The sequence below is a fragment of the Urocitellus parryii genome, chromosome 2 (assembly GCF_045843805.1).
Source record: "Urocitellus parryii isolate mUroPar1 chromosome 2, mUroPar1.hap1, whole genome shotgun sequence".
NCBI classification, from domain to species: domain Eukaryota; kingdom Metazoa; phylum Chordata; class Mammalia; order Rodentia; family Sciuridae; genus Urocitellus; species Urocitellus parryii.
In genome coordinates, this window is record NC_135532.1 from 170432262 (window position 1) to 170446161 (window position 13900).

At 47.2% G+C, this 13900-nt stretch overlaps 1 protein-coding gene across 1 annotated transcript in view; it reads left to right on the forward strand.

Annotated features, from left to right (window-relative positions):
- The first annotated feature begins 6939 nt into the window (after positions 1–6939).
- Pdia5 (protein disulfide isomerase family A member 5) overlaps positions 6940–13900 on the forward strand; it is an 89254-nt gene continuing 82293 nt past the window's right edge. The window contains exon 1 of the mRNA XM_026394566.2: positions 6940–7060. Coding sequence (XP_026250351.2) covers positions 7016–7060 — 45 coding nt within the window. The 5' untranslated portion in view covers positions 6940–7015. The remainder of the gene's footprint in view (positions 7061–13900) is intronic.

Below are 13900 nucleotides of genomic sequence, written 5' to 3' on the forward strand. Positions count from 1 at the left end.
TAGGGGTAAAGTCCATAAAAGTTCCTTGAAACCACAAGTCCTTGATGGCATCAAACCAGTCCTGGATGGAGGAGATTCTTGGTATCAGCCACTGGTCCTGTAGCAGGGACTCTAGGAAGTATTGGAGGTGGCTTGGTTGAATCCAGTAATGTTCAGGGTGACAGCCTGATTGTAGCCAGTGGAAGGGCAATCGCCTTGACCTATAAACTGAGAGTGGGTGGTGTCATCCCGGTGTCAAGTCACATTGATGTAGAAGCAGTATCTGTAGTTTGAGATAAAAACTTGAGAGAGAATAATGATTAGTAAAAGAAGAAGAGGGTTTTAGATGGGCACAGAGTCTCTGGAGCCAGAGGAGTTGGTCTCCATCTTGGGCATCAGGGCTGGTAGTCTTAAAGAAGTAGTTGATTGACTGACTTGTGGGTGAATTTGTGTATCTGATCTTGCAGGAACTTCTATAGGCAATTTAATAGACATGGTCCTATTAGGAGAAACATAGAGAGGACTAATAGGGGTCCTGTGATGGGGAGGAGCCAAGGCCATACTTGACTGAACATTCCCCATGGAGCCTGTTGGCTAGTTGCTGTCTCCTCTTTTCTAGCTGTTCTTCACCTTCATTACTCCCAGGAATGACTGTGTTTTTGCTTAACTGGTTTTGGTAGGTGTTTAAGATCAAGCTGGTCAAAATTGACTTTGTTTCTATCTATTGTTAAGAGTCAGCGGAGTCCCCATAGGGGTCACTCGTGGGGGAACTTGAGAGCAGCTTCTCAGTTCTGCTAGTGCTTTTGCGCTAGGATGGGTCCAGGTCTTGCTTGACCATGTGGCTTCCCTTGGAAGCATCAGGGATGTCTCCTGTCTCCAATGACCCTCCTATTCACAGCAAATGCACTGATTGGCTTTCCATTCTCCAGTGGTCTCAATAATCTCCCTGACCAGGAGGTTATGTGGCCCAGAGTTGCAAAGCTCTTTAGAGAAGTTCCCTGTTCCCTGGATTCAGACTGACTCAGAGGGCCAGAGCCAAATATTGGTTTTCTTGGCCATTTTAATTTAACTTTAAATCTTGATCATAAACATCCAGCAAAGTCAGTTTCACCCTAAATTAAGAGTATTAGGCTTTAACTGAAGTCTGGCCTACTTTGGAGTCATTCTGACATGTAGTAAGATGGGAGGCACAGCCTTATCTCAAGTAAGCCAGGGCTCTTTAAATCTTAGGTAAAGTGTTCTAGTATTGAAGCTGATCTTTTTTTTTTTAAATATTATTTTATAAAGTTTACATATATGTTGTTGCTTGATGTCACATGAATACTAGGTAACACAGTATATTACATTTAAATTGTACCCAGTGTATAGAACTTTATATTAATCTTATTGATAACAGGTCCAGTTATAAAACATTAAATGATATAAATAAATCTCCAATAAGTTATTTTTATAAGCCTAAAATAACCATGCAACCTTTTGGAGAACACCAGCTTGATATAGTTTTTAAAGTTTCTATCTTAATGACATATACCTGGAAAATATGAATGCATTTAATATACAAAGAAGAGTAATAGTACCACAATTACTATTGATGTTTTTATATTAATCAAGTCTAGCTTTTAAAGAAATAACATATTACAATATTGCAAAATAACAGTTGTTGTTTAACCATAGTTGTATACACAGACCTTCTTTAGCACTTACTTAAACCTATATAGCCAGCATACACAGACCTGTTTTATCACTTGCTTAAACCCTCTTATTTACTTAATAGACTCTCTTATCCAGAAACACATTTTCCTTGTATTAAATCCATACTTAGAACCTTCTAATTTCTCTTTCCTATCTGTTAACTCTTTTTTATTCACACTTTGAAACAATCCTTGTAAATTTCTGAATTTAGGCAAATTATTTCATTTTAACGAGAGATATTTTGTTATTTGCAACACACAATTAATCACATCTGTTGACCATCTCATGAAAACATGAAAATGTTTAGGTATATAGAATTGTAGGGACAGACAAGGCAAGGCACCTAAGATAGCACCGAAGATAGGGAAATAGTCCTATTTGGTTGCAACCGGATTCAGAGGACATTGCTTCTGTTGTAATCAATTAATCTCCTGAACCCCAAGTTTAGGTTGTTTCAGAATTTTGTACCCAACATGTAAGGGAAGGGGCTCAGAAGTTCACAGTCTGCAGAAGTTCACAAAAAGCAGGTTTTTTTTTTCTCTGTTCTGGTCAAGTTAACCCTTCAAGGACACTTGGAAGGGGGAGAGCTTTTTCTTCACTTTCTCTCCTCTTCCTTCCACCCTCCCCACTCCTGCCAGCTGTTATCATGGAGCCCAGTTGGTAACCTCCTTATCTTAGACATGTAGCCCTCTCTGTGAAGCACCAGCTCAAAGCCAGAGGCCTTGTTTTACATATTTTGTGAAAAACTAGTACGGGGTGTCTAGCTTTTTGAGTGCTGATTTTTTCAGTGACCAAGTAAAACAGGGCAACATGAAAATAGGAAGTTTATCTACATTAAACTTTTTTGTAGAGATTCTTTTGCTGAAAGTCCTAAAATCAGCCATGGTGAAGATTTCTGGAGAAGATCAGTTAAGCCTTTTCTGTGGGCCTGGGTAGGGAGGGGGAAGATGGGAAGGCGGGGCTGAGAGCAGCTTGGTGGATCTGAGAATGAGGAAGGAATGATGTAAAAGAATAGAATTTTCCCTAGCAAGGAAAACTCGAGCAGTAGAACAGGTAGAGCAGAGGGAAGGATGGGAGTGAATATCCCAAAAAGCCTGTAAGGGACAATTCTTAGTAACCTGTTTTCAGTGATGACAAAGCAACTTTAAAGGCCATTTTTACCAGATCTCTGATGGGGGTCCAAGGGCTCTCTTCAGCTTGTTTGAGCTTTGAGTTAGCTGGTAAGAGGACCTGGTGGGACCTGGTGTGGGCGCTGACAGAAGAAGAGAGGAGTGAGTGGGTGAAGGGATTCCTTCAGTACCTGCTACCTCAGGAAAGAGGCAATGGTTTGAGGAAAGGCGGTTGTTTAGTTTTTGATCTAGTGAGTGGAGAGGAGAAGTCAGGTTGTTCAGGTGGGGGAGACAGTGGAGGGGCTGGGGCAGAAGGTTGAGGGTGAGGACCTATTTGAGCCAGGCGATAGGGTGGAAATTCATCAGTAGGGTCAAAAGTAGTGGATGAGTCTGGAAGAGGAGAAGATTGGGGATCAGTGGTTGTGGGTTTTGGTTTGCAAGCTAGAAAAATTTGCAGAGGTCTGCAAGAGGTGCAGAGAGCACAAGCAAGAAGAAAGCTTTGATACAGCAGCTCTTTACCCATTTTTTCAAATGCTCACAGTAATTGTAGAGATCCCTTAGAATGGAGGGATCCAGGGACCCAAAAGAGAGGCCATCTGCTTTGGTTGTCTAAGGGATAAGTGGGCCAGGCCTGGGTGCTATATTTGATCAATTTTGGGGTTTTGATGTCTGGTGTCAAGGAGAGAGTTTTGAGGTTATCCAAGAGGCATTGTAGGGGAGAGTTGACTGGCAGAGAGGAAACATTACCCATGTCACAAAGTAGTATAAGGAGGAGGAAAGGGGACGCAAACTTGGTATAGAGGAGAAGGAAGGAGACGCAACTGTAGTATAAGAGAGAAGGAGGAAACTGATTTATTGGCAAAAGGGGCGTCCCCGCTAGAGCCAAAAATCAGGAGTGCCTTAGTGGCAGGTTCGAGCTGCAGAGATTGGTCCTCACCGAATCCTGACAGTCGAGGCTCTCGTCCTGGACGGAGCCGTAGCAGTGGGAGACCTTGGCCAAGGCTTTTCTTTTCAGGACCCCTCCTGGAGAGGCCAGAGACTCGCAGGGCCGCAGGGCCGGAAAGAGGGGAAAGAAAGAGACAGGGGAAGAGGGAGGAAGGGGAGGGTAAGCATCTCTCTGGCGGCCGAGTCTTGAAGGTGTGAGGACTAGGATTTTAGGAGAGCCACCGAGGCCATGAAGGTCTGGGTGGGGTGTGATGTTCAGTTTTCTGTTTTGTGTCCCCGGAGGTTACACAGTCCTTTGAGGGAGACCTACAAAGCCTATGCTGGTAAACTACCAGCTGGGAGGGGAAGGGAATAATTTTGAACCCAGGAGTCTATTCTGCCCTAGGAAGGAGTCCCTGAGGGCCACCGTGGCCTTGAAGGCTGTGGTGGGGTGTTTTCCTCCCCGCAGGTGGGCAAAGAGATTTGCCGGACAATCAACGGTCAAATCCTCCTGACACCACCTTTGAGTTTAGGACTCCAGGAAGGGGAAACTCACCAATCGAAGGTCGGTGGTGGATGAAGTTCTGGCAGTCAAGAAAATGGGTTCAGGCCTGGGTTCAGGCCATCCGGTGAGTGGCACTTCCGAAGGGAGAGGGACCCAAAAGTGGGTTTTAACCCTCTCCCGGGTTTCGGCACCAATGAAAGGAAAGTGACCACAACACTCGGAGTGACCAAAAGATCTTTATTGCAGCAGTGCAACAAAGAGAAAAGAAGGAAGGAAAGAGAGAGAGAGAAAGAGAGAGAGAGAGAGAGAGAGAGAGAGAGAGAGAGAGAGAGCAAGAGAAAGAGAGCAAGAGAGAGGGGAGCCTGGCAGGAGGGAGTTTTTATAGCCCAAATCTAATGGGGCCTCTGGGTCTGCAAGCTGCCTTGTTGGCCCAAGGGGGGTTGAGTGCTCAGCCTTGAGCGGGACTTGACACAAACAGGTGATAAAGGACCAGATAGAGGGGGGTTTGAGTGCATGGGCTATCTTGCAGCCAACATCTGTTCAGCCTGCCCTGCAGACAATACAGTTCAGCCTGCTCTGCACCCAACAAGTACAGACACTTTTTTTTTTTTTTTTTAATGTTTTCAGTCTAGAGTTGGTAGAATCCACAAGTGTGGATTCAGACACAGAAGGCTGACTATAGTTGCAGATTGTGTTTAAGTGCTGGACAAATAATCAACAAAACCCGAGCTAGGGAATAAGGAGTTTAGGTGGGAAGGGTGAAAGTGCCTCTAGATGGGTTGTTCTGAAGGGCCTCTCTAAGGAAGGTCAGAAAGAAGAGCTCCCACGGATTAGAAAGCACCCATCAGGTTAAGGAAAGGGAGAATAGGAACAGCTTAAGCCCTGAAGTGGAGCTGCTCCAGGGAAGGGAGGGGACAGGAAAAGATGGTGTTTATAACTGGAGCTGAGGGGGCCAGGGTGGGGGTGAGGCAGAAGGGGAGGTCTAGAGGGCAGGGGCCCAGACCATGCACAGCTGCAGGTCACAGTAGGATATTGGATTTTATTCTAAGGACAATGGGAAGCTATTAGAGGGCTTCCGGGGAGTGACCAGAAAAATCCAACTGATTTATCACATAGGGAAGAAACAGGCACCTTCTTTAGAAGACTCTCACTGTGGCCTAGGTGAGACTTAAAGGTGGGGGGTGGCAGGAGAGATATATTTTGGAGATAGAACTACTGGGACACAATGAGGGATAGGATGGGCATGTTGAGAAGAGGGGTTGAGTCAATTTTAACATCCAAGTTTTGGCTTTGAACCTCTAGATGGAGGGCAAGGGACTTTCAGTTATACTCTACAAACCTCTTGACTGTGCGATTCTTTCATCCATCTAACTATTATATATCTCGATCTTTTGGACATAGTAGGTGTCCAACAAACAGATTTTTTTTTTTTCAATTGGGGATTGTGGCACATGCCTATAGTCCCAGCTACTCAAGAGGCTGAGGCAGGAGGATCACAAATTTGAGGCCAGAGTGGGCGGGCCAACAAGACTCTTTCTCCAAAAAATAAAAAAAAAAAAACAAAAAGCGTTGAGGGGTAGCTTAGTGGCAGAGTGCTCGCCTGGCATGTGCAAGGCCTTAGATTCAGTCCCCAGCACCACTAAAGTAAATAAATATGTTTTGTCTTTTTTTTGAAAAAAAAAAAAAACAAAGGAAGTTTTCTTTTTAAAAATTTTAAATTAAGGTAACATATAACATTAATTAATCATTTTAACGTGTAAAGTGACATTTAGTACACTCACAATGTTATGCAACCATTACCTCTGTCTAGTTCCAAAATTTTTCATCACTCCCAAAAGGTGTCCCCTGAATTCAGTAAGCAGTCTCTTCTTGTTTCCTCCTTCCACCACAGCAACCACTAATCTGTTTTCTGTCTCTATCATTTATCTATTCTGGATGTTTTATATAAGTGTAATCATTCATTATGTGTGAGCTTTTGTTTCTGGCTTTTTATTAGCATAATGTTTTTGAGATTTGTCTACATGGTAGCATGTATTCATTCTTCATTCCTTTTAATGAGTGAACACTTTTCCAATGTATCAATATACCACATTTTGTTTATCCATTTGTCCCTTGTGGACGTTTGGATTGTTTCTACCTTTTGGCTATTGTAAAAAGTGCTCTTATGAACACTGATGTACAAGCGTTTGTTTGAATTCCTGTCTTCAATTCTTTTTGAGTGTATATATAAAGAGTGTGGATCCAACCGTTTTCCAACAGCTCGATAAAGTTTTCCTGAGGGAAAAAAGAAACGATAGGTGGGAGCCTGGGAGGCAGGGATGAGGGCTTTTTCTGTCCTCCCCAAGAAGCACTGGACTTTGCCATTTACAAGCTGTGTGATTTGGATCAAATGCCTTAAATTCTCTGGTCTGATTCCTAATCTTTAAAATAGGAGGAAAGAAAACCCCCACAAAGCAAAAGCCCTTATTTCTGTAGGCTGATGGACAGACTAACAGCCCCCCCGCCCCCGCCCAAACTAATTGCTTCCCGTAAGTCCTTCCTTTTTCGCCTTCACTCAAGTTACTACCTGGCTCCGGAAAGTCCACTCGCCTGAATGCTCTGCGAGGTCGCAAACTACAAGTCCCAGCAAGCCCTTCTCGCGGCCACCCCCCTCCCAGCTGGTGCGCATGCTTTGGCAGACGTGGCACCGGGAACTGGGAGGCGGGGAGTGGTTGGGAAGTGGCCGTGGCTCTTGGCGGCGGCGGAGCTCGCGGGCGGGAGTGGAAGCCAGAGTGGAGACAGGAGGTGGCGGCGGGTAGCGGCGGGGATGGCACGGGCCAGGCCGGCGTGGGGGCTGCTGCTGGCGATCTGGGTAAGGCTGCGGGGCGAGGGTGCAAGCGGGGGGCCGGGCCGACACGTGCGCCGGGCTAGCCGGGCTTGCCAGTCCGCGTTCCCAGCTCCCGGCCCTCCCCGGGGCGCGCGGGAGCTGCCTCCGGGCACCCAGGTCGCGGCGTGCGTGGCAGGCAGGCGGGCACCCAGTGGCCGCGCCGGAGAGAGTTGTCCGGGTTCCGTCCCCTCCGAGCGCTCGCTGCACCGGGGCCAGCGGCAGCCCTGGAGCGCTAGGCTGTAGCGAGATGCTTGCTACACGGCGTAACTTTGCTAGGGCGCAGGTCAGGGGTCGCCCCCAGCTAGGGCGGGACTCTGGTGGGCCGGGGGATGCCCCTCGCCCCAGACTCTGGCTCTCTGCACCTGTGTGAGTGCAGCGTGGGTTGAGGGTGCTTTCCACCTGCACACAGGAAACCTTGTTTTAGAGCCACCCCTGTTCTTGGTTTCGACCCCAAACGGCTAGGAAACTGCGGCTCGCCACCAGGTTCGGCCCCACCGGTCTGGGTGGAGTCGCCACCCCGGGGGAGTTCTCCGACATCTATCCGATGTTGGCTCCAGCTGTACTTTCTAGCTGAAGCGTGGAGTGGCAGGTCACTTAAAGTATCTTAGTTTCTAACCCATGAGACGAGGACAGTCAAGACACCGCCCACCCCGCCGCCCCCCCCCCCCCTCGCACATATATATCAAGGTTGTCGGGAGGGTGGGATGAGAAGTCAGAGAAGGAAACTGCAAAAATCACACAGGAATAGAGGATGGGTGGGTCAGGGTGCTGGGAAGGGCCAGAGGAATCTGCTCTAATAAGGGGTCCTCTGGGCGTCCCTGGGAGAGGTCGGAATGGGTGTGCTGGGCCAGCTGAGGACCTGGGTTTGGCTCTTGGTGTTGCTGTGGGTGTGTGATGAGTGGCCTTCCGCAACTTTTCCAGAACTTCTTATCTCTCTCATGTTAGTACCATCCTGGCTCCCTTTTGTCCTGAAGTTCCAGGGAATCTCCAGCTCCTGGAACTCAGATTTTGCAGTTTTTTTTTTTTTTTTCTTTTGGGTGTGGCAAGGATAGTGGGAAATGGGAGAAGAAAAACTGTTGGCTTAAACATTTCCATCTTCCAATAACTTGTCTGTCTGGGATCACTAGTGACGAGTGGTCGAGCATTTTCTGATTGTCCGAAGACGGTGGGGAAGAAAACTCTGCTGTGAGGTCTCCATTCTCCTTTCAGAATAGAACCAGGGTGGAGTGAGGCTCTTCACTGTCTCTTCACTGCATCTGGGTGTGTTGCATATCTCTGCCATCAGTTCCCTGGAGGTCTCCAAGCCAGGCAGGACTGAGCAGAGGATGGGGCCATCTCCTCCCTGACATCCATCAGGTCTTTGCCCTAAGATCCTTTCAGGGGGTTCTGCCGTCTTCCCTTCTTCTCTTCTTGTGAAAATGGAGAGCTTGGGAATCCGAAGTTTCATTCAGCAAACATTTATTTTTATTTGTCAACCACATTGCTTGGCATAGGGTTGGCTTTTGGGTAGGGAACAAAATATACATGGTGCCTGCCCTCTGGTGTTGCCCTAGGCTGGGCTGGGTGTTAGTCCTGTGAGTAAAAAAGGGAAGAGCAGGTGCGAATACCTTAACTAACTGCTGGTAGCTTCCATTGAATGGGAGGCATATATTAATTTAGAGGGAGGTCAGTCTGTCATGATGGTGGGCTGAGTAGCATCTGTAGGGAGTGGGTGCTGTAGTTAGGTAGGCAGTGGAGGCCTGCAGTGTCTTCCTCTGGGCCATGTGGAAGAGTAGGAAGGTTTGTGAGAGCACTAGAAGCTGGGAGTCCTGAGCAAACAATGTATGTCTTCTCTTTTCCCTAAAACAAGAGTTGGCTTAGCAGGTACAAGTTGGAGGGAACCTATAGGGACAGTGGTGAGTGGCTACTGGACACTGGGCTGGGCCTCTGTAAATTTGAATGCTATGTGGATCAGATAAGGGCTTCCTGAGTCCCTGGGAGCAGATTGGGTTTCTTTGTTCACTCAGTATTTGCTGAGGACTGATATGTGCACAACACTGGGCCGAGACCCAAGGAATATAAAGAAGAACAGTGGTCTCCTCCCATCCTTGGATTCACTTCCTGCAGTTTCAGTTACCTGCAGTCAACAAGAAGGGAGAGTACAGTACATTATTTTGAGTGAGAGACTAGATTCACATAACTTTTATCACAGTATAGTTGTAAATGTTATATTATAATTAGTTAATGCTGTTACTCTCTTACTGTGCTTAATTTGTAAATCAAACTTTATTATAGGTATGTGCTCATAGGAAAAAACAGTATAGGTAAGTAAGGTTTGGTACTACCTGTGGTTTCAGACATCCATGGGGGTCATGGGACTATCCCCCTTGGACAAGGGGGACTACTGTATAAAGGAGTCTGCAGGGATTTGTGTTCAGGGATGTACACCCACCACATTATAGCAAAAACATGGAAGTGACTTAAGTGCTCAACAACAGCAGTACAGGTATGTACTTCTGACCCTGTTCATACTATGGAAAGTGGCATTTGTCTTTGTCATTTTGGGCCACCGTAACAAGTATACCATAGCCTGAGTGGTTTATAAATAGTAGAAATCTATTTCTCACGATTCTAGAGGCTGGGAGTCTGAGACCAGGATGCCAGCATGGTTGGGTTCGGGGTTAGGGGTGGTCTTCCTGGCTGCAGACTGCTGACTTCTGTTTGCATCCTTACGTGACACAAAGAAGAGTGGTGAGCTCTCTTGGGTCCCTTTTCCAAGAGCACTGATCTCCCTGATGAGGGCTCTATCCTCACAGCCTAATCACCTTCCCAAGTCCCCACCTCCTAATACTGTCACAGTAGGGGTTAGGATTTCAGTGTGAATTTTGAGGGGCTACAAACATTCAGCCCATTGCAGTGCTTATAAATAAATGTATTGATTATTGTTAAAATGTGTTAAGCTGTTGATGAAGAGTATCTAAACGTGTGGAAAAATGCCCAAGTGTAATTACCGGAAAAGCAGGATATAAAACTGGATCCCAAGGTGGCTGATGTTCTGTGTGCGAAGAATTAGCCATGCTCCAAATGTTAACAGTTATTATTCTGGAAGGTGGAGTGGTGGATGACTTTCACTTACTTCTTCGCTTCTGCTTTTCATATATTTCCCTTGTGAATATGTATTAGTTTATAATCAGATAAGTTAAAGATTTTATAAAAAGCTCTCCTTGGAGATCTTCCTTTAACCTCCCAGAAACATACTGGAGTTGAGAGTGGCACTGTCAACACCTGAGACAAGTTAGCCCCAGAGCTCCCAGGTCACGTATCTCCGCCCTTGGGAGCTCCTGTGGTGGAGGCTGTGCTGTCCCATGGAGCCCTGTGAGTGACATTAGCCCTGTTCCTCCCTGCAGTTCTCCCTTTCTTGGAGGCGTGCCTGCGGATTGCAATCCAGTCTCTATCCAGTCCACAGGATGGAGAGGTGTCCTGTCAGGGCTGGAGCACCCTCCATAATTCAGTGGTTCTCAGACATCAAGCCAACAACGGCAGCTGTGCTATGATCAGGTTTTCACTGATCCACAGACAAATTGGAAAAATAACGACAGTGAATGTTCTTGCTGGTATTTTTTTTCCTCCAAATCCAAATATTTTAAGTTAAAAAACTTGTCTGCTGTTCTGCTGTTTTTCTGACTTGATGTCCCTATTTTGGTGGGGTGTTTCTGGTGTTTTTTGTTTTTTTTTTTTTGAAAAATGAAACTGCTGATAGCATATTGTGATTTCCTTTTAAAAAGTCCTTGGTAACATTTATTTTCAGGTGTGTATGATGCATATTTTATTTAAAAATATATTTTAAGCTAGGCGTGGTGATGCATACCTGTAATCCCAGTCACTTAGAAGGCTGAAGCAGGAGGATTGCAAGTTTGAGGCCAGTCTTAGCAACCTAGTGAGACTTTGTCTCAAAACTAAACAGCTGGAGATGTGGTGCCCCTGCATTCTATCCCCAGTACTGAGGAGATATATATATATAGCCTGAGATTCAAAAGACTGAGAATTGCTCTCATTCAACCCTTTTATTTTATTTTGTTTTATTTTCCAGTGCTGGGGATGGAACCCAGGGCCTTGCCAATGCTGGGCAAGTGCTCCACCACTGAGCTCTACCCACCCCAGCCCTCATATTTTATGAAGGAATGGTGAGGCTCCCAGAGGGATGAGATTCACAGCTACCCACTTAGCAAGGGCAGAGCTGGAGTAGAGCCAGACCTGCTACATTGTAAATTGGCTTCTTCCCACTCCTGTCCTCTCAGTCCCCCATCTCCCGCCTGCTCCCCTGCTTTGCCCCTGATGGTGACTTGAAGCTCAGACCCTAGGGGACAGTGGGTGGAGGTAGGGAAGACAGATGTTTGCCCTGGTCTCTCCTGCAGAGCTTTTAAGGTACACTCACTCAGGTTCTGTACTTCTCTGGGACCATTATATATTTAATAGGCTTTTGTGGGCTGGCCTGGGGACCTTATTGCCATTTATAATGCTGTTTGGAACCTGGAGTGCACTTTTCCCACAGAAATAAACACATTAAGGAGGAAGTCTTAAAACAGAGCCAGTGCATCAGGTGGAGCTGTGGCTGAGTGCCATCCGCGTGACAAGTACCGACTGCTGGGGATTTGGTACAGGGCCAGGCAGTGGGCACCGAGTGACCAGAGAAGGCTGCATGAAATAATGAGTTGGGAGCTGGCCTCATGAGAAAGGCAGACTCCCAGCCCTGTGACCAGAGTGTGGACCCTCCTGTCTGGCTGACATGTCCCTAGCACCTAGCCTAGGCCTGGTGCGCAGGGGTATGTGTGTGTGTGTGTGTGTGTGTGAGAGAGAGAAAGAATGAATGAGGCAGGCAGGGAAGAAAGCCTCCAAGACTGAGACCCAAGGAGGGAGAGGCCAGGCTTTGCATCTGCCGATGGGTCATAAAGAAGCTTAAATGCCCGGCAAAGCCCTGGGGACTGGATTCTGTAGGTGATGAAGAGATGTGATCAAAGCCGCCCTTTTAATAACAACATCAATCAGGCCTCGTGCTGGGTTGGGTTGGGTTGGAGGGGAGAGGCTGGGTTACTTTTCCAGAATACACTTTCATCCTCTTGCTTTTCTCCCTGTTATCCACAAGATAGAGTCAAGTGTGACGTGGTGGAAAGAACGGGCTTTTAGCCAGCTAGACCTAGCTCGGGAGCTCTGTGGCCTTGGGCCCTGCCTCACTTTTCTTGTTGGTAAGTGGTGATAATAATATCCATCTTGCAGAGTTGAAAGGATCAGAAATAACACAGGTTCGCAGCACAGTGCTTGGTGTGGGAAATTGCCTGGCCAGTGGAGCCTCAGCAGCCATTGCAGGCTGTTAAATTCGAAGTGATAGAAGGTCAGTGAAGAGGGGTTGGTGGGCAATGGCAGGCCAGGGTGGGGGTATGACATTGATGCCATATAGGGGGTCCTATGGTGCTGGGTTGCTCCACTGAGGCCCTTGGGCCTGCTCTTGACTTGCCTTGCTCCCTCTCCCCTGGCCCCTGTAGAGACACTTGGAGTCAAATGCAGAGGAGCTAAGGATTTAAGTGCACTGTGTTTTTTCTCTCCTTCCTCCTGAAAGTGGATGCCCTCTTGAGAACAGAGATGCTAACCACACCAGTCCCTGGAGGGTTTCATCCTGGCTTTGTGGTCTGCTCTGTGGGCTTTCTTGTCTTGCTTAGTGCTTGTGGTAGGTTTTGAAGCTAAGTGACAACAGGCCGGAAACAGACACATTACGTATAATGAAGGCTTAAGTTCTTTCACACTGCCTGAATCTCCCCACTGTATGTGTTACCCACCCTCCCTGCATCTCAGGCCCCAGTGAGAGAGGGAAGGAGCAGCAGCGCTCACCGCTGGTGGGCCAATCCATTCTGCAGCATGGGCTGGAGCCTCTGGCTGCCTGTTTGCTGTGCTGTCCAGAATTTTGTAAAACCTGTTACATTTATAGAGGGCCTTACCTTAGAGTTTACAAGGCATTTCTACATAGTTCACGTCAAGGTAGTGTTGTGTCCTCTGTTAACTTGGTGCGGTGAGCTGGTTAAGTCCTCTGACCTCAAAGAGGGTTGAACAGAGGTCGGGAGTAAGACATCATTTGACAAGATTGGAGGTGTGTGTGGCCTTGAAGGTGAAGGCGTAGAGGAATAGGCTGGGACACACAGTGGCTCACTTGAATGTTTAAGTAGCCATGCTGGCAGCTGTTTTCCTGGAGTGTCCCTGCAATTTGTTGGTTAGCTCCTGACAGCTGCATTGCAGGAGGGGCAGCCAGATAGACATGGACTGGCTTCATCCTCCCCAGTAGCTCTAGTTTGCTGTCCCCTCTGACCTCCCTATGCTACATACCAGTCTGTGAGCGCTTCTCACTGTTAGCTTTGCAATCATGCAGTGGGGGGTTAATGACACTCAGATGGCATGATGTTAGAATAGCCTTTTTGTGTCTTTTTATTCCTCAAAGTCACACTGAGGTCCCAGTTGTATGTGCAATTTCTAATTCATTATAGCTTGCCAGGGCAGTGGGGGGAGTATCCATTCCTACCAAAGAATCCTGCAATTCCTCCAGCTCCTTGGTGTCAGGAATGAGTGAGCAGGTCCTTTAGTCCCTGTTGGAAGGTGCTATGGAAAATCCAGATGGAGAGTTGTAAGTGGGGTTCAAGCAACCAGCATCTGAGATCATTTGTGGGCGGGGCTAGAGCCAAGTAGGTGAGAGTGCCCAGGGGCCAGTGGGTTTGCTGTCGTCAGGGGCCTCATTTTGCTATGTTCTGGCCAGAGTATTATGTGTGCCCCACATCAGAGGCCTGTGGACCAGCCTTGACATCC